General features: G+C 43.6%; 1 protein-coding gene across 1 annotated transcript in view; it reads right to left on the reverse strand.

The window, feature by feature from the left end:
- LPP (LIM domain containing preferred translocation partner in lipoma) overlaps positions 1 to 25,886 on the reverse strand; it is a 348,054-nt gene that overhangs the window by 32,957 nt on the left and 289,211 nt on the right. The window contains exon 10 of the mRNA XM_086618391.1: positions 14,503 to 14,672. Within this exon, the coding sequence (XP_086474517.1) occupies positions 14,503 to 14,672 (170 nt within the window). The remainder of the gene's footprint in view (positions 1 to 14,502; positions 14,673 to 25,886) is intronic.

The following is a 25,886-nucleotide window of genomic DNA, read 5'->3' on the forward strand; positions in this document are numbered from 1 at the left end:
TTAGCCAGTTCAGTAAAAGGGCTACTCTATAAATAAACTGGTATAGTGAATGCTATACATCTTTAACTTTAAAATTAACTACTAGAATGGTAATACTTAGAGTTCAGACTGAGGACAGCAAATTGATGTGTCCTCCTTGCTAGGAAAGGGCTCAAACATAAGCAAGTCCTCTCGTGAACTGGGTATGCCGCACTTGTTAAAAAGAAAGCCAGATTGACCTCTATAATCTCAACATCCTGTAAGAGTAAAAGCAAGTCCACTGCATATTATTTCTGGAAAGACAGGTATCAGATTTTAAAAACTGCTTCCACCACCACAACAATCTAACACTTGATTACAGACACCAGTACAGATGTGCACTTCTCTGCTGGGGTGCAGACATTGCAGGCAAGGGAGTAAAATGCTCCCCTACCCCCTCCTGAGAAAGCAAAATGGAAGTGTCAAACACCTCGTGGAGTTATGCGCTCACTTATTTTAAAGACAGAAAGGATTAAATACATCTACATAAAGGAAAGAAAAAGTGTTTAAACAACAATAAAAAAAGATTTAGTGGTATTAATAAAGAACTCCCTTAAAGCAGCATGTCACCATTAAAGTAATTAATAGGGCATGCAAGACACTTCAGCGGTAAGTGAGCAGTGCTCACATTAGAGCCTTTTAAGTTTTCACATGACCTCAAGACAGACTATAGCATTTCTGTGGAAAAGCACCCTCTAAAACAGAGATGGGGGCATTCAAGTCTATAAAAAAGTGATTTTAAAATTTAACTGATACGGTCTAAGTCTAAAATGCAAAGGTTAAGGGAATATTAGAAGGGCAATAATTCTATCTGATTAAACTTTTATCCAAAGTGACAATAAAATGTTCAAAATGAATTAAGGATTTTATTAACAGATGCAGAAGCTCTATAAAAGTTTGAAATCTAAGTACCAGAGAAAGAGGTTTTACGTTTTTTTTTTTGTCTGGATGGAGGTGATATTGCTATAAAACTTTAATCTTATTGCCATGCCACAGTGAAAGTAAACCTGTCAGAGGTAACAGAGCAAATCAGGACTGCTTTCTCTTCCTTCTCTATGTTGCGAGGGCCTCTTTCCAGCATATAAGTAAGAATACGTACATTCCACGTATGACATTGATACTACAGGCGACACATACGTAGACAGGTTATGTGCTGGTGATTCACCTGGACTTCTGCTGGTTGCAATAGTCTCAGGGTGGTAAGTACAGTCAAGTTATATGGACCATTCCAAATGAGTACCAAGCAAAAAGTGGTGCTACACCACCAAGGACTCTCAGAATATTTCAGTCTTTCCAAAACAGAATTAACTATTTCAGGACTGTTTCAGATATTTTAGTTGTTTATTAGTACCTTTGTGTAATAAGAGGATCACACCAACTTCTGAGCCCTTGAACAAATGCACTTCACTACCTTAGAGTGATTAAGTTTATGCCAGTCATAAACCTGTGGAACAGGATAAAATACAAGACTTCAGTGAAAATTATTACTAAAAGCAGGGCATATATTACTTAGAGCAGAGGTCAGCCCCATCAGGGCAGTTTAGGTTCAGTAGCATTCACCAGCCATGATTTAGGCCATCACTAATTTTTCCTTCTGCCTTGCTGCTGCTGAATTCTGGCAACTTGGTTGCCTTGGTGATGGCTGCAGCGTCTGTGGCAGATGCGCTGGAAGACATCTTGCAAAGTGGTTTGGCTTTTCCAGGAACTCTTAAGCCTTTTGCATATTGGTAAGAGTGCTGCAGCGGTCACCTGTGCCATGGTGGCTATTCCACCACCCTCTGACCCACCAATGGGCACAATCTGGCTCCCAACCTGCCCCTGTCCCAAATTTCATTCTCTGTGCAAGGAGCCAGGGCTCAGCTTCTCTTGCTCCCTGCAAAGCCCCATCGTGTGCTACAGCTCCCCTACTCACTGCTGAGGAGCGAGCCCAGAAACTGCTTCAATAATGCCCATACCCTTCTTTCGCCCTATGCTACCCACAAGAAAAGCACAGCTCCTAAGAAGAGCAACCGATTGCAAACTGCCAGGGAGACTGGGATGTCAAACAAATATTTTTCTTTTCACAACAGAATATAAATATTTGGCAGCACATTTAATTTTAAAAGTCTAAAAGTTACTTAAATACTGTGGAGAACATTGCTATGATGTTTGTTTGCTTCCTAAAATATGACCAGTCACAGATGGTTTGCTGTAGGAAATATTAAATACATTTTTTAAAGTGTTGTCTGGCTTTAACACAGATTGCATTTACACAGATACCTCTGCTGGTGGAATGCCAAAATGGTGTATTGGTTCAAACACGTCCTTAAACAAAAAACTACATTGTCAGGAGCTAATGGAATATTCATACTTAAAATCTCAATCCCTGATAACATCTGAAAGTTAATTTACATTTCAACACTGTTTTTTTTTCCCCCTCCTTCTTGCTATGTTTCCCTTCACATGCAAGGGAAAACATCCAGGTTTAGCCAGTAGCAGCTTTTAGGTTTTGGGCACCGTCACCATTATTTGTTTAGATTTTCAGAGTAGTTTGAAAAATGCCTACATAAAAAGCATTAGGTAACAGGAGAACCTGAAAACAAGAGAAGGTCACTTCATGTTAGAGTCAAACAGTAAGGATGTAAATACAATGAGCTGCTGCATTAAACTATCACACGTTAGCAGACTAACTTCAGTAAGACAATAAAAATCAAAACAATACAAAGATCTTTTCCAATCCCCTTCGTCTGCAGGAGCACATTCCTAGGGTGCTACTAAGCCCCTGCTTTATACCCAAAACCAAAGATGTTACGAGGGTTGTCAGTTTGGTTTTCTTCCCCCATGAAGCTCCATTTTTGACAACACCGAAAGCCTTTGGAAACACAGGCGTGTAGCATAAACATTGCCACCAGTTTTCAATTCCCTGCACTTACTGCACTGCCTCAGGGAGCCAGGCGCTGAGTCTGCTCGGAGGGTTCCAGCATCAAGTTGCTATGAAAAACCCATGTGATGCTTCTATGTCAAACATTTGTCAGGAAACAGCAGCAGCAAGGCAAAAGCAGGGGCAACGCTGTGCTGATCTCATCACTCACTTTAAACCATCCAGATGCCCCACAGCTCCACACTCACTGACGAGCATGGTGCCATCACTGCCTCAACTCGAAGAGATGGTCCTCACAGGGTGCAGACACAGGGACCGTAGGTCTTGCTGGCCACATTAACCAGCGTGCTCTCTGCTCCTGTGAAAGCTGCTACCTACCTGGGCACAATAAACTCTTGTCCCCAGCAAACACTACAGCACCAGAGTTGAGCTATAATCTGGGCTTCCTTCTGCCCAGAATATCCCAGTGGATGATCTACCTCTACTGTCAATATTGCACTTGGCCCACAGCTTTATAATCAACGCAGCTGAGAAAAAACAACATATTTGCAATTTTCTTTGACCCTCCATGAGCACCAAACGCTCACCATGCTCTTAGAATCAATAAACTTTTTCTCCTGTCATCATTCATGCTTGTTGCGCTTTCCCTAAACTGGCACGATTTTGGTTTTTCTAACCAGAAATCTCCCAAGCCCACTAGGGTTTGCGTGCGTGTGTGATGGCGAGTTAAACAGTTTCCTCTACTGCAAACAAACATCGCACGCAGGCAAAATGATGTCCTGGAGTGAAAAACGGAGGCAGGACGCTAGAGGGAGGATCGACTCACAGAATGAGCTTTTGCCAGAGCAAATTCCTTGGAGTGTGGCTTCACCAAGGAGACGGCAGAAGTGGCATGGTGCAAAAGCCCACTCGTCTCCCTGGCACTCAAGCTTGCAAATCGCTGTCTGCACCAAAGCAAGAGGGCATCTGGAATCAGAAAGCGGGCAAGACAAGACTTTCTTTTCCCTGCAAGGCTGCTCAGGGGAAATCGTACCTGCTAAATCCAAACACACCCCTCCCAGGACAGATTGCGCTTTGCAACTGGCGGGTATCGCAGCCTGGCTGCAGTTCTGCTAGCACAGGATCAGCGGTGCAAAACAATCAAAACGGTTCGCTAAAAATATTAACCCTGTATTTACTTCAGTGAGTTCCGATTTTTTTTTTTTTCTCCTCTGGATGCTGTGCAGAACTTCGACATCACTGCATTAGGAAGGACAGAGCAAACTCAATAATACATGGATCTGATGGAAACTCACACCTAAATTACAGGCCCTATTTCAAATAAATCACAGCCTTTCAAAAATAATTGTCTTCAGCAGTTGAATTCACAAATAACTATGCAGGGTTACAAGCAAGCAGCAGGACTTCATGGAAGGCAACACTGTCATGGTACCTCCCACCCTCCTGGGTTTCCCAAGAGCCCTCACTCAGCTTTCAGCTGCTCAACCATATTCATGCCCAGTCCCTAAACAGCAGTGGTTTGAGGAGAGGAAGAAAAGAAAGGTAGCTCCTTCACTTGAAGATCTATCTTTGCAGGCTGAACTGCAACTTGGCAGAACTCTGGGACATGGAAAGCCTGAGCTGTATGCTACAGGCTGCATTTGTGGTCCTGGACAAGTCACTCAAAATCAGAACTGGCAGAAGCAGGGCTAGAAAAGACTGAGTCTTCCTTTGCCTAAAGAAGGCTTAACTAGATTTAACTGTTCTTTTCAGATATTTGCCCCATCTGTCCTTGAAGGCTTCCAGCAATGGTGATCTGTGCCCTAAACTGCCTTTAACCCTCTTGGGGTCAGTTCTCTACTTGCAATATGGAGGCAATGCCACTGCCTTTCCCCCCCACTTGCTGCTTTTTACCAGGAAGGTTTTCAGAGGCAGAGGCTATCACCTGTCGTTCACCGACACGCCACCATGAGAGTTCATTACCGTGAGATCTCTACATGCTACTCAGGTAGCAAAACACGGAAGTAGCAAATAGTTTACTGAGAAGGTGGTGAAGCACAACTGAAAGAAAAGCAGAGATGACTGCTACAAGATGTGGCTTGCCATCTAACACCCGTCTACGCTTGAACACAAGTGAGGAAAAGTTTCCTCCTACTACAAAGATGCTAGTACATAAAACTTTTTTCTTTCCTTATAAGCTGTTTCTGCTTTCAAAGGCAGACAAGGGTTGGGCTACCTTCTAAATGGAAGTCTCAACACAGTTTGAAGTCATTGTTAAATGACTTCACCATCCCCTCTACCGTAGTATGATCCATAAGCAGATGTATAGCCAGGAGCCATAAAATCTCACTGGTCCTGCGGGAAGGGAGACTATTTTCTTCCTAAGAATATATAGTTGGTCAGTGGAATTCACCCTGTGAGGCAAGAAATTCACTGAATGGCAGCAGCTGGTCCTTTATAGTATCATCTTATTTCCATTACACTAGAACTCCCTCTACGAAGTTTCCCATGGTATGTTTTTTTCTAGATTATTGTTATGGTTTGAAGTTGGGGGGAGGTCCGGGTGGCAGAAGCTGCCCATCACACCGGACTCCCGTCCCCCTCGGGGCTTGAGCCAATCGGCGCCTCTGCGAATTGCCCTATTTACGTCGGACAAAGGAACCGGAAAGGTGTGTGCCTTGGCCCAGGAGCAAGGAGAAGGGAGAGGGGGGCACGGCCCCGTTCCCGGCCGGGCCGGCGGCCTGGGCCGGGCCAGGCCTGTGCCTGCCCCGTCGAGGATGGCAGCGGCGGAGCCACTTGGGGAACTCGGGGAGAGTCCCGCTCCCGGGGCCCCCACCGGGCCGAGTTCACCCATAAAGGACTGAAATCTAAGAGAAACGGCCACACACATAAGAGGTCAGTGAAGATGGAACGGAACAACGTGTGCTGCGGCTGAGTCCCCCTTGCAAGCAGCCCCTTGTAACAAGTCCTCGGTGGAGCAAGCAGAGACCCACTCGCAGCCCGTGGAGGACCCACGTCGAGAAGAGATGCCAGAGCCTGAGTACGGTAGGCATCTAGAGTCTGTGGGATGACCCCCGCTGATGGGGAGGTGCTTTGTTAAAGGAGATGCCTGAGCCTGAGACTGTTGTGAATCGTGGGCACAGGTCGAGGCGCATTTATGCATTTTGCATTTACGCATCTAAGTCTGTTCGGAGACACATTTAAGGTCGATATGACGACCCACGCCGGAGGCATTTAAAGTCTGTATGATGACCCACGCCAGAGCGAGTGGCTACAGCTCCTTAAAAGTCCAGGACTGGTAAAGCCCGCACTTGGGGCAAATCCGATGGGGTAAGGATTTGCCCCCCAGCGGGTAGGATTCACGCTTTCGCTGTGAGTAGGGGATCCACTGGAGCAAGGGACAATGCTGTAAGGACTCCTTTTCCTTTAAGAGAAGCGGCAGTAACAACATGGAATGAACTGACCTGCACTCCCCCATTCCCCGCCCCCTGCGCCGCTGCGGGGAGGAGGTAGAGCCGGGAAGAAGAGGCAAAGGGGGGGAGTGGTGTTGTTTTTAAGACCTGGCCTTGTTTTCTTGTTATTCTCTTAAGTAACTGTTTTTGTTTGCTTTTCTCTTTCTAGGTAGCTGTTAATAAGTAGTTTTGCATTAAGAAAACAGCCTCTTTTGCCCGGGACTGTGGTTGGTGGGTGCTCCTCTGTTCCTGTCTCGATCCTCAGCTCTTTTATTACGTTTTTCTCCTCTCCATTTTACTGGGGTGGGAGAGCTGCGTGGGGTTTAGTTGCCGGATCGGCCCTAACCCACAACAATTATACATGTCAAATCAATGCTTAGTTCATATAATCAAATATGAAAAATGCCTCTAATTACAGAAGCACAAGGCAGAGACAAGAAGACAATTCAAGTTGTTGTGGCTGCCAACACATGCAGGAAGAAAGATCTGGATTCTAGCAAGTCATCACAAAAGTCTCAAGTAAGCCCAGGAGTGGAGGAGTCGTCTTCACCTAATAAGGACACGTTCTTAAAGATGGACCATGAAGAGGAATAAGAAATGATCTATTCATCCTTAGCAAAACTTTGAGCTACCAAGACATCACTGAACTAGTTAATCAGCATTTCACACTCAGTCTTCCAACACAGATGTATCTATTGAGATGCTGTCTAGCACTATAGTGACTTTTCAAAAAATGTTTCCCTCATAATACTGCTTGCATTGGTAGCATCAAGTTGCTTTACCTCTACAATCCATAGCTGGTGTTCCTCTAATGCAAGAGTCTGCTCAGCTTTCTGGAAAGTCAATTACACCAAGGTACAGCCTGATCCTCTCGCTATCTACTTAAACGTTGGTGAGCTGCATTCGCAACAGTCAACACCATGAAGGCAAACATCAACTGTAGGTTAAAAATAGAGTGCGCTACACCTTTAATCCCATCAAGTGATTAGGACCAGTTAGCCAAGCACATCCTGCCACACTGAGAAAAGAATAATTTCATCCTCTAAGCCACCCTCAGCAGACAAGCGTGCGGTCTCACTCAGAGAACCCTCCGCCAAAGTGAGCCCAGTGCCATTCCTGGCAGGGCTCGTGCTCTCATGTCATCTAAAAGAGCACTAAGATGTTTTCCTCTTACAACCTTGGCTTTTAGACTTCTTGTCCTGTCCTTGTTGGACAGCGAGATGAATTGGCTCCGTCCTCTTTGATACGAGACTCTGAGTCTCCACAGATAAGTTCCTATACAGCATACCTCATCATCTCACACTATGCTTTCTCCGCTTTCTTTATAATTCCAGTTTAGAAATGAGGTTATTGACCTCTGTCCCCCCCGCCAAAGGAAACTTTTCCTCCTGTCTAGAAAGGAAATAAGAGGCATGATCCATCCCCTATAACAGCTGGTAGGCCACTGAAAAAACAGATGTAGGCTTCAAGAGGGTCAGCTAAGTTCAACATCCGTCCCAGTTTTGACAGAAGTTGCTTCATTGACATATTCTCTCTCTCACACACACACGTTTTTGGACTCCTGGAAGCTCCAGGTGCAGCTTACACAATAGCACCCCATCCTCCTCTATTTTGTACCCTAACTGCACCAGACCATCTACCACTCCAAGTAGTAGCACCAAGTTTATGGCTGCCACTCCTCTCCCAGCTTCCACCTGTATTTTTTCATATCAATTGCTGCTGGGTTGTATTAATAGAAAGGGCTGTTACACTCTTAAAGGATTTACTCAGTTTTCAGTTTTACAAATGATGATCAGTTTATCAGGAATTAGTCTTCCCTTGCCATGATTTTTTTTTCCCAAAGAAGTTACCAATTGGGCCTAGCCTAGCAAAATTATAAAAGCTAATAATCGATAGCATTAAGCAATGCCTGTAAACAAACCAAACCTCTGGATCTGTTTTGTGTCTGCTGTGCCCACAGACCTCTTCTGTAGTGGATGAGAAATATCCAGGGCAGGTCCTGCCGCCTGGTACAGCTGAGCTGCATCTCTCTGCTACAGCAGCCGAGACTTAATGCTTTTAGATCCGCGGGTCACAGGTTCAGCTCCCTGCTGCCGATGACTCACGCAGGAGCACCGAACTAAAACTAGCAACACCAGCTTTTTTTCTAGGAGAGGATTGAAGAAAAGCATTGATCTCAACGAAATATTTCGAGGGCAGAAAAATTCCACCACGTAAGGAGTGCATGACTTCTCTCTACTTTATTTTATATTTTTGTTCCAGTTGTCATTTTGAATTCAAACTCTTTGGAAAGCAGGCATAATAGTCTTAATGATCCCATTGAGCAGTTTAAATTCAAATTGTGGAGCACTTGCAATACCATGCTGGCAGCACTTTCCATAAATTACTCTCAAATTCAATACGTTGCTTGACAAAAACAAGAATAAAGAGCTTTTTACTTTAAAAAGAAGAAAACTTGTATCATAAAAAAAATATCTTTAAATTATAGTTTCCCTTTTCTGGTCCAATTTAAATTGTTATATGGTTCCTAAATTAGTGCTGTAATCTCTGCTTACAAATTGCAGAATTATTTTTAAAAATAGATGTAATTTTACTGCAGGGATCAACCTTACACTTTTGTGCCGGAGGTAGCTGCTCTTGCACAGTTTTGAAACAACCACACTCACGTGCGCACGCAGGGTGACGTTTACGACATCAGCCACGCTGAAGCCAACGGCAGTTTTACCAGAGATTTCAATGAGCACAAATTGAGTTAACACTGACATCTCAGAACGATTAGCAAATTTAAGCTTTCCCAGGATGCTCTGTGGTACCAGTGGGTCTAGCCGTACCATTTCCTAAAACATCAGCATTTCTCTTGTGTTCTGGTCTGAACTATCTTCTATGGAACTACAGCCTTTGATAGGCCAGGAAGTTAGAAGCTAGTAAGATAGAGAAAGCTTGAAGATATGGTCTTTTTACTCACAAAATAAATAATCAAGAAAAAAGGTGAAGCACTATGACCCTGAGTTTAAAGCTGGGGAATGGCAGCGACCAGGGCATGACTTCCATGCATAATTCTTACCCCTGCAAGCACTTCCATGGCTTTACTACTATGAAAAGATTAATCCCGCCCTGCAAAATCTTTATAAGTGATCTTTGGGGTAGGGCTTAAGGTTACATCTTCAGTATTTCACAGCATGCAGCAGCAACAGGAAACCTCAATCCCTGGGTCTCCATAGAGCACTGCAGAGCGTACCTATCATCTTCTCCCACTCTAGCTAGACAGACAGATACGAGAGTTTCTTTCCTCTCCTCCAATTGCTCATAATTTCTAGCCCACCACCTCTCTGAACTCTATTTCACCTGACCCTGGCTATTTCTGCTTCTTTATCCCCTTCCCCATCGCCCCATGGTCCTTCCCTCAGGGCCTAGTGGTGGCTCAAATTGACTTGGACACTACAGAAGAAACCCTCAGAGGCCAGGAGCATCTGCAAGATCTTACTGCTTTTTGCACTAACTACAGGTGCTCAGCACCTCTCAGCCTTCAGCCTCAGAGAGTTTATCTCCAACTGCCAACCACCAGACTGCCAGGAAAGGGAATAAAGAACGGAATAAAATTTCCACGTCCCGGAGAAAGTCATCAGGACATCAAAGAACATCCCATTCACAAAACAGCAGCATCACTCTTGCCAGACCGGTGTGTCTAGTTAACCTTGTGTTCAGTCCTTATGATAATACAGTATTTGGAAAGCAGACAGCTGGCACTGCTCTAACATCTTGCTCTTCAATCTTTTATAACAACAGTTCCATTGATATTACTCTTATCCTTTTCTCTGCACTGAGTCCAGCACTAAAATCTCTTCAACTACTTAGAGGAAGCAAACCAAATGTTTTTAGTCAGTAATCTGCCCTGTAAGGGAGGGGAAATGTATACTGATAACATACTGCAGACACAGCATTCACCACGTGTACAGCAGTATGCTGGTTACACTGGAAAGCCTATCATGATATTTCAGATGTTACTTGACTGTTGCAATGACTAGGAGACATCTGTCTCCTATTAACACTTTATTTTTTGCAGTTGCTTTTAGTTCAGCAGAAGCGTCTTAATGGAGAAGACTGGTACTCTTTTAGAAATAACATCAATAATGAAAGAATCCTTGGATGCAAAGGAGAGCAAAACCAGCAAACTCATTGGCAACAGAACTCACTGCATTCATAAGATGTAACAGGAAATGATAGTGACTGGCTTTGAAGGGGGGAAGATTTTTGTGCAGAAGAAATTAGTACTCAAATTCCCATTAGGAAAAACATATTTTTTTTTTAAACAGGTAATTGATCTCCTTAGATGTTAATTTCGTCTTAACTGGGTCACTGATAAGTAAAACCAGAAACAAAACCAAAAAAACCCCAATTCTTCTGCAGGCTATTTAGGCTTGGTATTGACTAACCAGTAATTAAATACAGCTCTTCGCAGTAATCTTAATTATGGCTGCACTCCACCACAACTAAGAGACTCATAATAAACTTAGAAGATTAGCCAATTCTAACTGCTGAAAAATGTGCATTTTTATTTTTGTGCATAGTTTTGATGCACATAAGGCCACAAATCACACAAGGGAATTATTAAAAACCCCAAAGAATTTATATATCATGAGCAGGCAAATATTATAGTTCATTTTCTTTCTATAAATGAAGCAGCTTGGCCTAATGGCTTGTATAATAGATCAAGAGTTTTGGACTTGGGGAAACGGAGATGCATGCTGGAAATCAGTGTGAATTAGGCAGGCTTGTAGAATCATAGAATCATAGAATCATAGAATGGTTAGGGCTGGAAGGGACCTTCAAAGGTCATCTAGTCCAACCCCCCTGCAAGGAACAGGGATATCTCCAACTAGATCAGGTTGCTCAGGGCCTTGTCCAACCTGGCCTTGAACGTCTCCAGGGATGGAGCATCCACCACCTCTCTGGGCAACCTGTTCCAGTGTTCTACCACTCTCATAGTAAAAAATTTTTTCCTAATATCCAACCTGAACCTACCTCCCTCTATTTTAAAACCATTACCCCTTGTCCTGTCATAACTGGCCCTCCTGAACAGCCTCTCCCCATCTTTCCTGTAGGCCCCCTTGAGGTACTGGAAGACCGCTATAAGGTCACCCCGGAGCCTCCTCTTCTCCAGGCTGAACAGCCCCAACTCTTTCAGCCTGTCCTCATAGGAAAGGTGCTCCAGCCCTCTTATCATCTTCGTGGCCCTCCTCTGGACCCTCTCCAACTGGTCCATGTCCTTCTTATGTTGGGGGCTCCAGAACTGGACGCAGTACTCTAAGTGAGGTCTCACGAGGGCAGAGTAGAGGGGGAGAATCACCTCCCTCGACCTGCTGGCCACACTCCTCTTGATGCAGCCCAGGACGCGGTTGGCCTTCTGGGCCGCAAGAGCACATTGCCGGCTCATATTGAGCTTCTCGTCCACCAGTACTCCCAAGTCCTTCTCCTCAGGGCTGCTCTCGATCCAATCACCACCCAGTCTGTATTTATGCCTGGGATTGCCACGACCCAGATGTAGGACCTTGCATTTGGCCTGGTTAAACTTCATGAGGTTGGTACGGGCCCACTTCTCCAGCCTGTCAAGGTCCCTCTGGATGGCATCCCTCCCTTCCAGCGTGTCAACGGCACTTGTAAACAAGCTTCATTGAATTACTCAGATTTATACCAGCTGAGAATCCTGTTTTCTCATCTGGCCACAGCCATGGATTAGCTGTGCAATCTTGGGCTAGTCACACAGGCTCCACCTTTCATGGGAATTCAGGTCCACAGGAATCTTCAGTCCCATTGATTTTCTACAGAACTAGGGCTCAAAGCGTCCAAGATATTTTCTGATAATACGACTTGGGGAAGCTCCAAAAAAAAAAGTCAGAGGCCACAATTCAGCAAAATCCTTAAGCACAGGCTAGATTTTAAGCAGGTCATTAACTCTCAATGACCTCAGTATGACCACATCACACATCTAAAGGCAAAAGCATTCAGATGGGGGCCTTTAAATTGCTGAGGCACAAATTCATTTGCAAGAAAAACTTGCAAGCCTAGCTCAGACCCCGAGTGTACTTAGGCACTCATCATCCTACTGAAGCCAATGCAGGCCTCATTTCATTGAAAAAAATCAATGAGACATACACTCTATGACAAATTTGTCAGGCCTAAAGCCAATAGCATGGCAGCTGCCTAGATCCCTTGCAGATCGGGCTTTTGGCACAACAGAATCCTGAGCTTTCTGAAGGGTATAGAGACTTAGGCTCCCAACACATGTTTCTTCCACATTTAAGAGTTTAATGTATGATTGGGTGGGTTCCCCCTCCCCCACCTCCTTTGCTGCATCAGATTGCCAGATTCCTGCTTTCCAAATGGAACTCGCTGACGGTACCAGCTGTCCAGTTCTGCATACATAGCCCCATACGTACGGCCATCCTTTCCCCTGCATGCACAGCAGCAGATGGATCCAGACGTGTTTTGGGTTAAGTCCATAACCAGGTTTTTGTGGACTGCATGGATAAACATTTAAAGGCCCCTTCTGGTTATATAAAAAAAAGCCATTAAACATTTACTCTTTCCTCTGTACTCAGAGCTGCAAAGCCATATCACAGAACGTACAAACGCAGATGCAACCAAGCAATTATCATTCCTTCATCCTTTAAGCAGATAGAAGATAAATTTGAAAGAAAACGAGGAACAGAATCCTTCTCCCTTTCCTTTTTTATCCTTTTATCTCCCAATGTAGGAAGTTTACTGAACCCTTGCCAGAAATTCACTCAGGCTAATGAAGTGTATAAGTAATGGGATTAAATAATCTTAAACTATTACTACAGTGGCTAATGCAGATGTTTTCCCAAACTAAAGCAGATGAGTGGTGAAGAAGCATGCTTGATTTAAAAAAGAGGAAAAGTATCAATCTGCAAGCAGATGAAGTCAATTCCAGCCTGAAGTCAATGAAATGTTTAATTTCAGTTACATAAAGTTGCTCCAATCATATTATGGGTGTACCTTCCTAAAATCTACAGTGCTTTGCATGTGGTCAAACTTGCCTTGAAATTCACCTTAAGTTTTCTATGGTGCAATCACTTTAGTGCAAACAAAAATGGAAATGGTTTAAAAGGCACATATTCTATCAAAAGATAATTTAGTTTTTAAAAGCCAATTAACAAGGCCCATATATTGCTGCCATTGTAAATAAGACAGAATCTTCCCTTTTCATATTCAATATTTCAGCAATAATCCCACCAGAAAGGATCTGCAGAAACAGTAGGAATAATGAGATATTGATGACATTTTCAGAAATACAGGTTATTGCTTTAATTATTATTGGAATTCCAGAAACGTCATGAAAAGCATCAATTTTTACTTTCAGAAGTGCAAATTGAATTCTGGAAGGGTCTCAGGTTCAGTGTTTATAAAAAGAACTCTGAATTGGAGGTTTAGATAGAGAGACCTATGGATGTTTACTGAAGAATGTTTTAGTGCTTTTCTTGTTCTAAATTACAAGGATTATCCCTATATACTGTATACTAATGTCACACCAAGATAAGGCCTTAGGCATGACATGCAAAGTTTCTTTAATTTACAACTGTATTAAGTGGTTCCAACCAGCTCTATGGCAGGCTCTGAAAAGGTGCAGCTCCTCAGAGCAAGCGTTAACTGCTTTAAGAGCTTGTTGGAGACACACTGAAATTTTAGGGTAAGGTAAGCTTCAAAAGATGGCCAATCCAAAGCCCCTTAGCTCAACAGACGGACTTCCATCAAGTAATACAAAGGTCTTGATTTTAAAAGTTTTAGTGCCATCTTGCATCCCACCTCCTTAATCTTACTGGGCACCACAGTCTGTAAGTGTTTTAATATCAGGTTTCTCAACACAGAAAGCTTCTAAGAGCAACACTACTGCTCAAAAATCACTGCACAGTCTGCTCCTTGCAGAGCTGAAATAATCACAAAAAAAAACCACTTGGCCACTTCATTTCAGAGACAGGTTAGATCAGGAAACAAAATTCCCTCAGGAAACTGAAAAGATCAGAGTTCTTCTGAAGACCATGGAAAAACTGATGTCTGCAGCACTGCTGTGGGATTGTCAGGCTTTAACTGTAAGGCAACCATACAGCAATGAAAGAAATCTGTTTCCAACATATGTACATTAAAATCATGGTGCAAACAAGAATGGTCACTTACAATATAGCAGGGTTCACAGTAGGCTTTCTTCTCCACTGCGTAGAAAGGCTGTCCCCTCAGCTTGTTGTTGCACATCATGCAGGTGAAGCACTCCACGTGGAAGACCTGATCCATGGCTGTGCAGCCAGTGCCTTCCCCAACAACATTCTCCCCACAGCGGGCACAGCGGCCTGTCACCAAAGGGAAAAGACATGAGTCAAAGCAAGCTCCTGGTCTCAGCTACAAAGAAGGTCCTCCCACACATCTCTACTGCATAGCAGGTAAGGAGGACACAGCAGCTCAGTCAACAGAAGAGCAATTTACGCCACTGCTAGAAAAGATCCAGTGCCACTGCAAGGCACTCTGGTGGTGGCCCATTTGAAAAGATCTAGAAGGGCTTGCAACTGGCTCACTGCACTGATATCAGTTCTACTGCTGCTAACCAGTGATGGTCGATCACTATAAGGAGTCTGAGCCCCAGGTGCAAACCATTCAGCTATGGTTTAGATAGATAAGCCAGCTACACAGTCATCCTCAGCTCCTCAGTTAGATGGGATAAACCTGTGCCTAAAGCCTTGCCTCCACAGGAAAGGATTTTATAGTAGGATGCCTCGTAAAGCTGCCTGGTGGGAGCGCAATTGTTACCATTTAAAGAGTAGTTTTTGCTTGTGCAGCTTAAACCAGTTCCCTCAATACAGCCAATTATACTGGCAAAAGGATTTCACTTTTTACGCTTTTGCCAGTACAGCAGTATCAATCCTTGTGCTAATGTGCTGATGCTGAGCTAGTTGATGTTTTAAATAAAAAGTAGTAGCTAAAGACTGAGTGACTACAAAGAGTGCAATATCATCTCTTACATGGAAAAATGACTTTTTTTTTTTCTGTTTAAAGATTAATATGGATTAAGGTGACAGGCTGCACCCACAGGGTGGTGGACAATGGCCCCTTTTCAAACCAGCAACCTGTCACAAGTCAGGTCCCCCAGGGATCCATATTGGGCTGTTTAATATCTTCATAAGTGATCTGGATGCTGGGTTCAAGAGCACCCTGATGAAGTTTGCTGATACCGAACTGAGTGGGGAAGTGGACACTTCAGAAGGGAGAGCCACCCTGCAGGAAGACCTGGAAGAGTGGGCTAACAAGAACCGTACAAAGTTCTGCAAGGATCAGCGTAAGGTCTTGCACCTAGGAAAACATAATCCAGGAGTGCAGCACAGGCTGGGATCTACCTAGCTGGGGAGCAGCTCTGTGGAAAGGGACCTGGGGGTCCTGGCGGACAACAAGCTCAATGTGAGCGAACGGTGTGCTGCTGTGGCAAAGAAGGCCAAGAGGATGCTGGGTTGCATCAACAGGGCATCACCAGCAGAGATAAAGAAGTCACTATCCCACTCTACTCAGTGCTTGTAAGCCCACACCTGGAACACTGTGCTCAGTTTTGGTCCCTGCTATAGAAAAAAGATGTGGACGGGCTGGAGAGGGTCCAGAGAAGGGCCACAAAGATGATCCAAGGACTGGGAAGCCTGCCATAGGAGGAAAGGCTGAGAGAACTGGATTTCTTCAGCCTTGAGAAAAGAAGGCTTAGGGGAGAGCTTATCACCATTTCCAGTATTTAAAGGGTGGCTACAAAGAAGATGGAGACCCCTTTTTTTTACAAGAAGTCACCTGGAAAAGATGAGGGCTAATGGGTACAAGTTACTCCTGGGAAGATTTAGATTGGACACAAGGAAAACTTTTCATGATGAGAACAATCAGCTATTGGAATAATCTCCCCAGGGAAGTGACAGATTCCCCAACACTGGACACTTCTAAGATTCAGCTGACAGTGTGCTAGGCCATCGTGTCTAGACCATGCTTTTGCCAAGAAAAGTTGGTCCAGATGATTCTTGAGGTTCCTTCCAAACTGGTATTCCATGATTCTGTGATATTGTGTCTATTTAAAGCACATAAACTATCTCTCAAGAAACTGATGTGTGGATACTTTATTCTTACCATCCTTCAAGAAAGGTGTATCAGAAGCTGCTAGTAAGGACTCTAAGTAAAGACAAGCCCTATGAGCTCTGTCTGTTTCTGAAAAAGGTCCCTAATGCCACATACAAACATGTAACACACAAAAAGCTGTACACACACATGCACACATACAAAAGGCTTGCTGTCTTGCTCAGATTGTTGTTGAAAATGTTATGTCACAGACAGATTTAAAGTGAAGACAAGATTTCAGAGAAAGAGGTTTCTTTGATCATGGAAAATACATTTTCCTATGGAAGACTGCGGTGCAGAGATGATGGAAGAGGGTGGGTAGAAGGCATACCTTTGCAATCTTCCTCTGCCATTCATTTCAGTTCTAGAAAAAGGCAATAGCCTATTCAAGTCTGATGTCTCTACTCAGGAATCAGTGTTGAAAATAATTAATGTACAGAGTCATGGAAGGTTTTTAGGACAACCTCAGCCACTCTCTGCAGAAGAGCCCCAACAAAGGAAACAATGCAACTACAGTCTGGGACTTTGTCCCACTCAAAACAATATTCTGCAGTTTGAGACTAACTGTGGTGTTCCCAGTCTTGGGACCCTGCACTTCTTCAAGGTTCTCTAGGTGGTTGCTGAGGGTGGGAAGGAGGGGAAGGGAAGCAAGAGCTGAGGTGCAAGCAAGAAGGCAGTCTGAATTCATAATAGAATTACTCCTGAGCGAGTATAGAAATAACATGTTCCTAATAATAATTAAATAATCCAGAAACAATACGATGTTCTCTCACACCACGGTCTGTGTTTATGGGCCTTTTCAAAGAAGTACTGCAAAACTTCCTAAAGTTTTGGACACACCTCATCATTCCAACAGCAGGGCTGCTGTCCTTACGCAGTGCAACATCAATATCCTCACACTCACGACTTCTTTCCTGCCTGTCCCAGACTCCAATAGGCTACATCCAGGGAACAAAGCATGTAAGCTACTTTTGGATCCCTCAGGACGTGGCAGGATGATATATATACACATCTGAGATATATTGGGAAAGCTTGGAAAAGAACCCAGATCATTCTGATTTGCTACAATGGTATAACCATAGTTGGCATTAAACAGGACAGAGAGTTCCTGACTCAAACAGCTCCCAGTCTGAGCAATGTGGAGAGAGAAGTCACCAGATAAATCCAGACAAGCCTGGAAACTCCCCAAAAAGGAATTAATAATGTTGTTTTTATACTTAACTCTCTTTAGCATTTTTATTAGCATTTTGATTGACAATGTTGTGCTTTAATCACTCTACTGTAACGCTTCTTGTGAGGACTCCTTTTTTATGAGCAAAGAAGGAATGCAGGGTTCCCAGCATGGTGGTGAGGCTACAGAGCATGGGGGAAGAATGGAAAAAACCATGAGGACTAGGAAGAAGAAAAAAAAATTCCCACTGGAGAGAACCACAGGAGGAATACTGCTCTGTGAGGGAGGCAGAAGAAACCTACTGTATACTCCACAGGAGCTGCACATAGAACAGGAGAGCACTGCTTGGTCCTGTGTGCGGACAAGACCGAGCGTGCTCCAGAGCTTTCTCCAAACTGTTCATGTAGCTGGGATATAATAAGAAGAAATGTCTGGGGAGCAGTTAATATCTCTATATATAAAACATGAAATTGAAAGCCATTAGTGTATTACTTTACACAGTGTTTTTCCAGAGGGAATATTCTGCTGAAGAATTTATTTTCCCTGGTGTGCCATTCTGTGATCATCCGGTATTATTTTTACGAGGCATTTGGACACGGAATAATGTAGTGTCTATGCAAACACTTCTCAGCTTTCTTTGTTAACATCTGAGCAGAACATGTGGGAATCTTTTCTTCCCCTCCTCCTCTTCTCACATTCATAATTTAGCCAGCTCTTCAGCAGCTCTTCAACATTTATCTTCCTCTTTGACCAAGGCATCTCTCAATTTGCTGGAGAAGCTGTCTTTAAGTAGAACATACTTCTGGCTATACTTCTTGTGTTAGGAGACCTGGGTCTGTTTCCTAACTCAAATACTCTTGTAATCTCTAGCAAATTACTCGGTGCCTTTGTATCTCCCGTCCTCTCTTTGAGAAAAGGGCATAAAGACATACATTTTCTCTGCCTCCCAAAGGTGCCCTGAGGCTACATTCCTGCACGGCTCCAGCTCCGAGGCATTCCCCAACTACACTGCTGGTAGCCAGGTACAAACCAAAGAGCGGCACAACAGAAGTCCTGGCCAGCTTCTCCCCTTGAAGTTGGTATTTCCTTAGGCTTCCTTCCTCTTTCTGGGTTTTTCCACAGAAGATTCCCATTCAGGCAGTGACAGACTTAACCTATCTACAATTACGAGAAGTCCAGCTTCTGCTAATATGTACACAGACAGAAAAGCTCCTGTAAACTCTCGCACAGGAAAGCTTAAGAAAGCTTCCTTTTTCATAAGTTTATATGCAAATTGTAACACTGTGGCCTGGAGCAAACCATGTTTTTCATGAGACATGGGCACTCCAGTGAGAATCAAAACACAAGCTCTGTGCCTAGCACCACCCCCAACTGACTCACTCGCCTGAAGGGTAAAAGCAAGTAAGCCAAAATATTCAAATTTGGGAGCTTAGTTAGCTGGCTGGATCCACGTAAAGGCACGCGGGCAAATGTGCGACCGATAGGGATTGCAGTGATGCGGCTGTTAGAGGCTGCATCTTCTGCAGACTTTGGTGTGACCTGGGAACTCACAAGACTTGTGTAAAACCAGGTCTCTTCCCTCGACTCCTGCACGTCGATCAAATTTGGTTGAAAATGGCTGTTAGTTTCAAGCATTATTGGTGCGAGAGGAACTGACAGACAGGCACATGCACACAGGCAGTGCCATTGCACAAGCCTCATTTCCTTAGAAAACCAGAAAAACCCCACTAAAAACAATGTATCTATCATTATGTCTGATACAAACAAAACAAAGGTCTGCTTTTCCTGTGTGCCAATTACCAACAGCGAAGGTATTTGTGGTCAGACTCACCACAATTAAGTGCCCACACATGTTCCCCATTTTACTATTTTCACACTAGTTGAAACAACCCAGTCCGTTGTGTGCAGAATACCCATGAGTGAATACAGAACAAGTTGCACCGCTTATTGGGAAAGAAGTAGCAAAGGCAAAGCTTGCAAGACTCAAGAACAAACAGATTGCACAAAAAAGATTACACAAATAATCTAAGAGAAAAATAGCAGGCAGCATATTACAGTAGAAACACAGAACAACGTGACCCATTTGCTTCCCACAGAGACAAACAGCACTTAAAAGGCAGCTTAAAGACAAAGGACAAAATTAGTACTAAACTGCATAAAGATGAAACTATGTCATTTCAACATTCTTCTTTTGCCCCTTCAGCCCTTTTTAGGTCCTTTTCCAAGATCATTTCAGCAAACTAGAAGGTGATATGCTGGCAGCAAGCCTGGAGACTGGAGTCCTCTAATTTTGCACGAAAGAGGTTCATAACCTTGGCTGTGACATTCCTTCAGCCTAGCCTGGCTGCCGTATGTTGGCCTTACCATGGGTGGACATATAGAGCTGCCCACAGAGGCTTCCCTTCGGAAGCTGCTGGAAATGCCATCGTTACTGAGTGGATCACAGGGAAACACTTCAGCAGCTGAAAGGAAGCATCAGCTACTTGATTCTGAAACCTCCTCATTTACTGTCTTCTGTTGTATAAAAAAAAAAATAAATATTGCAAATCTGAACAAAGAGGAGGAAGGGAGGAGAGGAGCTCATATTGCTCGTGACGGCACGTTCTAACTTCTTACTATTTCATTACTATTATTACATGTTTTTTGCTTATACCACCACAGATCCTGGCTGCTCAGATTGTGGAACAGCTCCATCGTGCCGAGTATTGGACAGACATGGAATACAAAGAAGGGCCTGACTGCAGAAGTTTATAACCTAATACAAGCAGTAACAACTGAGTATAGATAGGAAACACAAAGAAGCAATCAGACAAAACCGGTCAGCAAGGAAAATTGTGGTCTCAGCGCTCTAAATGTTTTGCTATTGACAAGGAGTCTGTAGACAGCCCAGCAAAGGAAAAGGTTAAGGAAGAATTTGAAAGAGGATCCGGAGGGAGTTTGAGGGAAGTTTAATGGGATGCTTCTGAGGAAAGGACAAAGACAGTACAAAAGAGAACGTCAGTGCTTGAAGATTGAACATAGACACCTGCAGACAGGAAGGATGAGTTGATATGTCACTGGAGAATACTAGAGGAAAAAAAGGGTGGGAAGAGGTCATTACAGGCCATGCAAGTAAAGACAAGAAGTTTCTGTTTGATATGATGCAGAAATGAAACCAGAGGAGAGATTAAGAGGCAGGAAAGATCTGGCCTAAGTTACAAGCTAGGGAGTGATTTCTGCAGCTGCATTCTAGTTGAGCATGAACAGGGAGAAACCCCATTTTTAGAAAAGGCTGTTGCAGAAATTCAAGGTCACTGGAGCTTGGATGGAGGTTTTATCTGTGAAGATGAATAGGAAAGACCATAATCTGAGCTGTTACTCAGCAAGATTCTTAAGATTTGGCCAGAGTCTGGGCGTGATCTGGAGATGAGGAATTAGATACGGGATGTCCAACCTTATCTGGGACATGAGTCACTTTTAAATGTCAGATTAAGAATGTCTGCCAATCAGACAAACATCTACCACTGAAGAGAGATGATGGAATAGGTACATGCCATACTAATGCTTATGGCATAATATTCTGATAGCAATCACACTGAAGCCAAACACAGAGGTAATGTAACTCCATCCAGCTAGCTTGAGATGTTCCTGTTTGTACATCCAAGGACCGCATTAGCCTCTTTTAGGCTGCAGCATTATTTGTCTGTCATACCCACTTAGCTGTTGAGGGCCCAAACTGTCTCTTGCTATGTGATGTACAGTGCCTAACAGACAATTCAGGCAATAACTACAGATGCTAAGAGTAAAGAAAGCAGAGAGAAAATGTGCAAACCTTCTCCCTGCAAAAGGCTTAAACTCACGAATTCAAAACATGCATTCTATGTAGAGAGGAGATAGGGGATAATTTTCTGATAAAAGCATCAAAGTAGGAAGGTTCTGCATTTGCTGAAATGTGGGGGAAAAAAAAGGTTGATATCTCAAAAACTTCTGCATGATGGAAAAAACTGCTTCCCACCTAACAGTACTGTGGGAATATACCACAAGGTCATATCCTCGGTGCCTATCAATTACACAATTTCCCTTGATCAGCTAAGTGCATTCCCCGATTCTCACTGCAGCCCTGATACGCTCTGCAAGAAAGAACTGAAGAAATACAGCATCCTGCCTTTGCAAAAGTGTGCTAAGAACATTTCAAAAATATGTAAATATATTGAACAAAATATCTCGCTAAAAGTTCCCCTGGCAGCCTCAAGACACCCAGTATTTCCGCTGCGTTATTTTTCTAATCATCTCTGCTTAGAGTTCGCCAGCGAATGCATTTTAGAGATTCATGACACATTCTGCTTTTGGACAGCTTTGAATCAGCTGGCAGTAAATGTGGAAAAATCATTATTCCTAATGAAGAAATATTGATGACAAAACAGCATTTCGAGGACAACGTTGACCGTAAGTCAACAATGTAACAAGGTTTTCCCCTCTCTCCCTCCTCTTTCCTAGTGACTTTTATCCAAGGTTTTTCAAGCATTTCCCGAGCACATGGGATTCTTCGGGGCACCTGTGTCAGACAGGCACAATTATTCCATTTTAAAGGGATAATGGAGCAGAGGTTCATCCACTAGGATAACAGCAGACCTTAACTGCTAGTACACCTTCATCAAGTCTCGTCTCAATGGCAGAGATCCTGTAACTCATAAGCACCCAACAGGTTCTGGGTTCCTTGGTTTGTTCAAAGGGAATAAAATGAGAATCTCTGATCCATAGAAGAGGGTTTATTCCCTTCCCATGGAGTATGGGAGGTATGTGTCTGACTGTGATTATGTTAGGGAAAGATGTGTTGATCATATTTGTCCTGGAGTTATTCCAACACTTTGGCACTCAGGGCACTGCAACAATAGCATGAAGGGAAACCCAAAGGTAATTTGTGAGTTTTGTAGGAAACTATGGTATTTTTCTCATCTTATCTTTGCCTTCCTTACCTACCCTCTCATTTGCTTTTGAACTCAGACTTCTCACTGAGTGGGAAGCCCTTGGCAATGGTTTATTGTGCCAGGATCCAAGCTTGAAGTTTCTCCATTTGACAGTAGCAGGCTGTATGCATCAATTGTCTTATACAGCCTTTGGACATGAGACAGATCAATCTTAATTCCCTCTTCTTCAGCAGACGTCAGAACACACAATCTTTCACAGTGAATAGAGCTTCATGCTGCAACGTGTGCCTGTAACACTTCATAAATTAAATCCAAGGCCATGATTTAATTACTGTATCCTGATTATTCTGCTTTAACCATGTTGCACTTGTACTCCAGATGTACAGGTCCCCTCAGTGACCTCCTTGTCATTCGTACTGTGCTTATCCAGCAGTAACTGCACTCTCCTGTTGTTTGCATCTCTTTCCTCCAACCACAATACAACTTCATATTCTCACTTTGCTTGGCTGCAAACCTGACACATTCCCAGTATGCCCTGGGGGTCTCATTTCACTCCACACAGTAAATGCACTGCAACTGTGCAGGCTCACGCTGCTAACACTTTACTATACCTTTTTGAACACTTCTCCATGCTACTCACCACAAGGTTACTATCCCGGCCAGTTCTAGCCCTCATGGTGAAGTTTTCCAACACCCCAGGAAGGCAGAGGACTGTTAGGACACTCAACATGCAGGTGGGAAACTTGAGAACCCAACAGGTTAAATAACTTGCTGAGGGTCACACAAGGAGTTTGTGACAGCGCCAGGAACTAAAACCACATCTTCTCAATCCCAGTCTAGTCTCTTTAACCACAAGACCATCTCTGAAAAGGTTTGATGGTGAGACAGGCTTGCAGCACAAAAACTCCTCCATTTCAGAAGGAGCTCCCAGCACTAGCCCTGCTGGAATCCCCTCCCTGGCAAGAGGAACATGCTCCCTGTGCAGGCCACACTGTCACTCTCCAGCAGGCTGGCTGAGCCATGTAGCAACGGAGCAGGAAGAGTTGTGTGCCTCTGCTGCTGTCCTCTGTTTAATGAGATAGGAAGAAAGGCTTGTGTTTCCTTCAACATCCATGTAATGATGGTCTCTGTCCCTTACACATCTACATCACCCTCTCCTCAAGTCCCTGGGACAGAAGATACAATTTAACTCACTTCTGATACAAAGCAGATTACAAGAAGTGCTTACCAACATAGTAGAGGTACCTTCCTGAATAATTGCAACCACAGTGAATCACTGCCACAAAATAAAGGTTTGGGGAGAAGCACTCCTGATTTTCCCACAAAGCTATAAAAATTCAAGTTGAACAGGATCTTGAGAGGTCATGGAAACTATCTGACTGCCTCAAAGGCAGGATCAACTCTCTCTACATTATTCTTGACAGATACTTGTTTAACCTGTTCCTAAGAACCTCCAGCAATGGAGATTTCACCAACAACTTGGGCAAAAAATTTCAGTGAGTACCTAACCTTACCACTAGCAAGCTTTTCTTCCCATCCAACTAAAACGTCCCTCGCAGCAATCTAAGCCAATGCCTTTTTACTCTACTCACGATAGACCTAAAGAACACATATGGGCTTGGTTTGGTCTACATCAGTTGTATGGGAAGCTTCTGAAGTGTGGATCCATGTGAAGCCTAAAGCAAAGCTGCTTCCCCTCCCTCCCCAGACAAGGCACCTTGCAATGTAGGCAAATGGTGATCCGACCGTGTGCCCAACACATCCATGAGGTACCAGTTCCCCAACTTGGGCGGTATGCAGTGAGTGTCCCAGCCCAGTGGGGGTCAGTGATGCTCTACAATAGTTAAGGTCCCAGATACTTTTTTGCAGCATGCTTCCCTCTTTGGTTTGGTTTTGTTTTCTTTTTTGTTACATTGTGTCAACTTTTTGGCACATGTTTTACCATGTGCAAACGGGTTGAAATAGAGCCTCAGTAACATCTGGAGACAAAAGAAAGGCAGTGAAAAAAAAGAGCACGAGAGAGGAAACGCTCCTCCCTTTGCTGATCGATCAAGGAAATGCAAGTGACAGAGTAAAATGTACCGTATTTCCTTTATAAATGTTTCCTTTAATGTGGATGAAAGTTGCCAGATGTCAGAGACTACAGTTGTATAGCCACTGAAGAGCCCCAGCCCAGGAAACACAGGAGCGAGTTGTTTGTGTAGCTTTACCAGGCGCTCTCAGCCGGTGCATGGGATGCTGTTTCTGGAAGCAACAGCAATTCCTCCTCCAGCCCCTGCCTCCCCCCGGCTCTCCAATGCCATAACCAGGGTGCCATATCCCATGCTGCTTCCTGGGTGCTCCTTGCTACCTGCTTCTCTTCACTGCTGCTCCTAGCCTGGGATTAACACTAGGCATGGATATGATAAAGAAGAGGACTTTTAAGTTGCCAAACCAAGAGTTGGATGGAAAGAAGTAACATTTCATAATTTTGTTTTTTTTTTTGTTTGTTTGTTTGTTTGTTTTTTTAATTAAAAAGATGTTTGTGCTTGGGGGCGAGACTTTCAAAGCACTGATTTGCACCAAAAACCCCAGCTGACAAACACTTAACTAAGTAAGGAATGTGATCATTTCATTTGCTAAAAAAAAAATAATTAAAAAAATTTCAGTTTTTCACAAATTTCCCCCACCTTCCTGCACCCATCACTCCTTTCCTTCACGGGAAACTGATCCCACATAGAAAGTTAAAAAAGCAAGAGACATTGCTCCATCCCTGGCAGTGTTCAAGGCCAGACTGGATGGGGCTTCGAGCAACCTGATCTAGGGAAGGTGTCCCTGCCCATGGCAAAGGGGTTAGAACTAGATGATTTTTAAGGTCCCTTCCAACCCAAATCATTCTATGATTTTATGAAAAAACCTGCCTCTCATTTCCCTCCTTACTTTTTTCCTGAAATAAAAATGAAAAAAAATTGTCAAAGCTGTGAGAAAGTGGGGCTTTCCTGTGCTTTCAAAAGCTGAGAAAGCTTTTTTTTTTTTTTATTTTACTTTCATAGGAAAATGAGACTTTTTAAAACAGATGACTCTTCTCTTTGGAACACATCACTAATTTCAAAATCTTATTTTTCAGTGAGACCTTACTGTTACATGGCACCCAGGGAACAACCTCAGCAGCTCTTCACTAAAACCCCAGTGAGGGAGCGAAGGTGAGGGTATCAGCCAAGTCCTAATGGGGCAGGCAAGAAACCTCTCTCTGGGAAACTCATCTCAAAGCTGATACTGTGGGGTTTTGCCCCCCCTGGGAAGGACCTTAGTGAGGGAAACTGTTGCTGGCAGAACAACCAGAATCAAACAAATTTTGGCAGTTCTGGTGA

Source organism: Tauraco erythrolophus, chromosome 11 (assembly GCF_009769465.1).
Source record: "Tauraco erythrolophus isolate bTauEry1 chromosome 11, bTauEry1.pri, whole genome shotgun sequence".
Lineage (NCBI taxonomy): Eukaryota > Metazoa > Chordata > Aves > Musophagiformes > Musophagidae > Tauraco > Tauraco erythrolophus.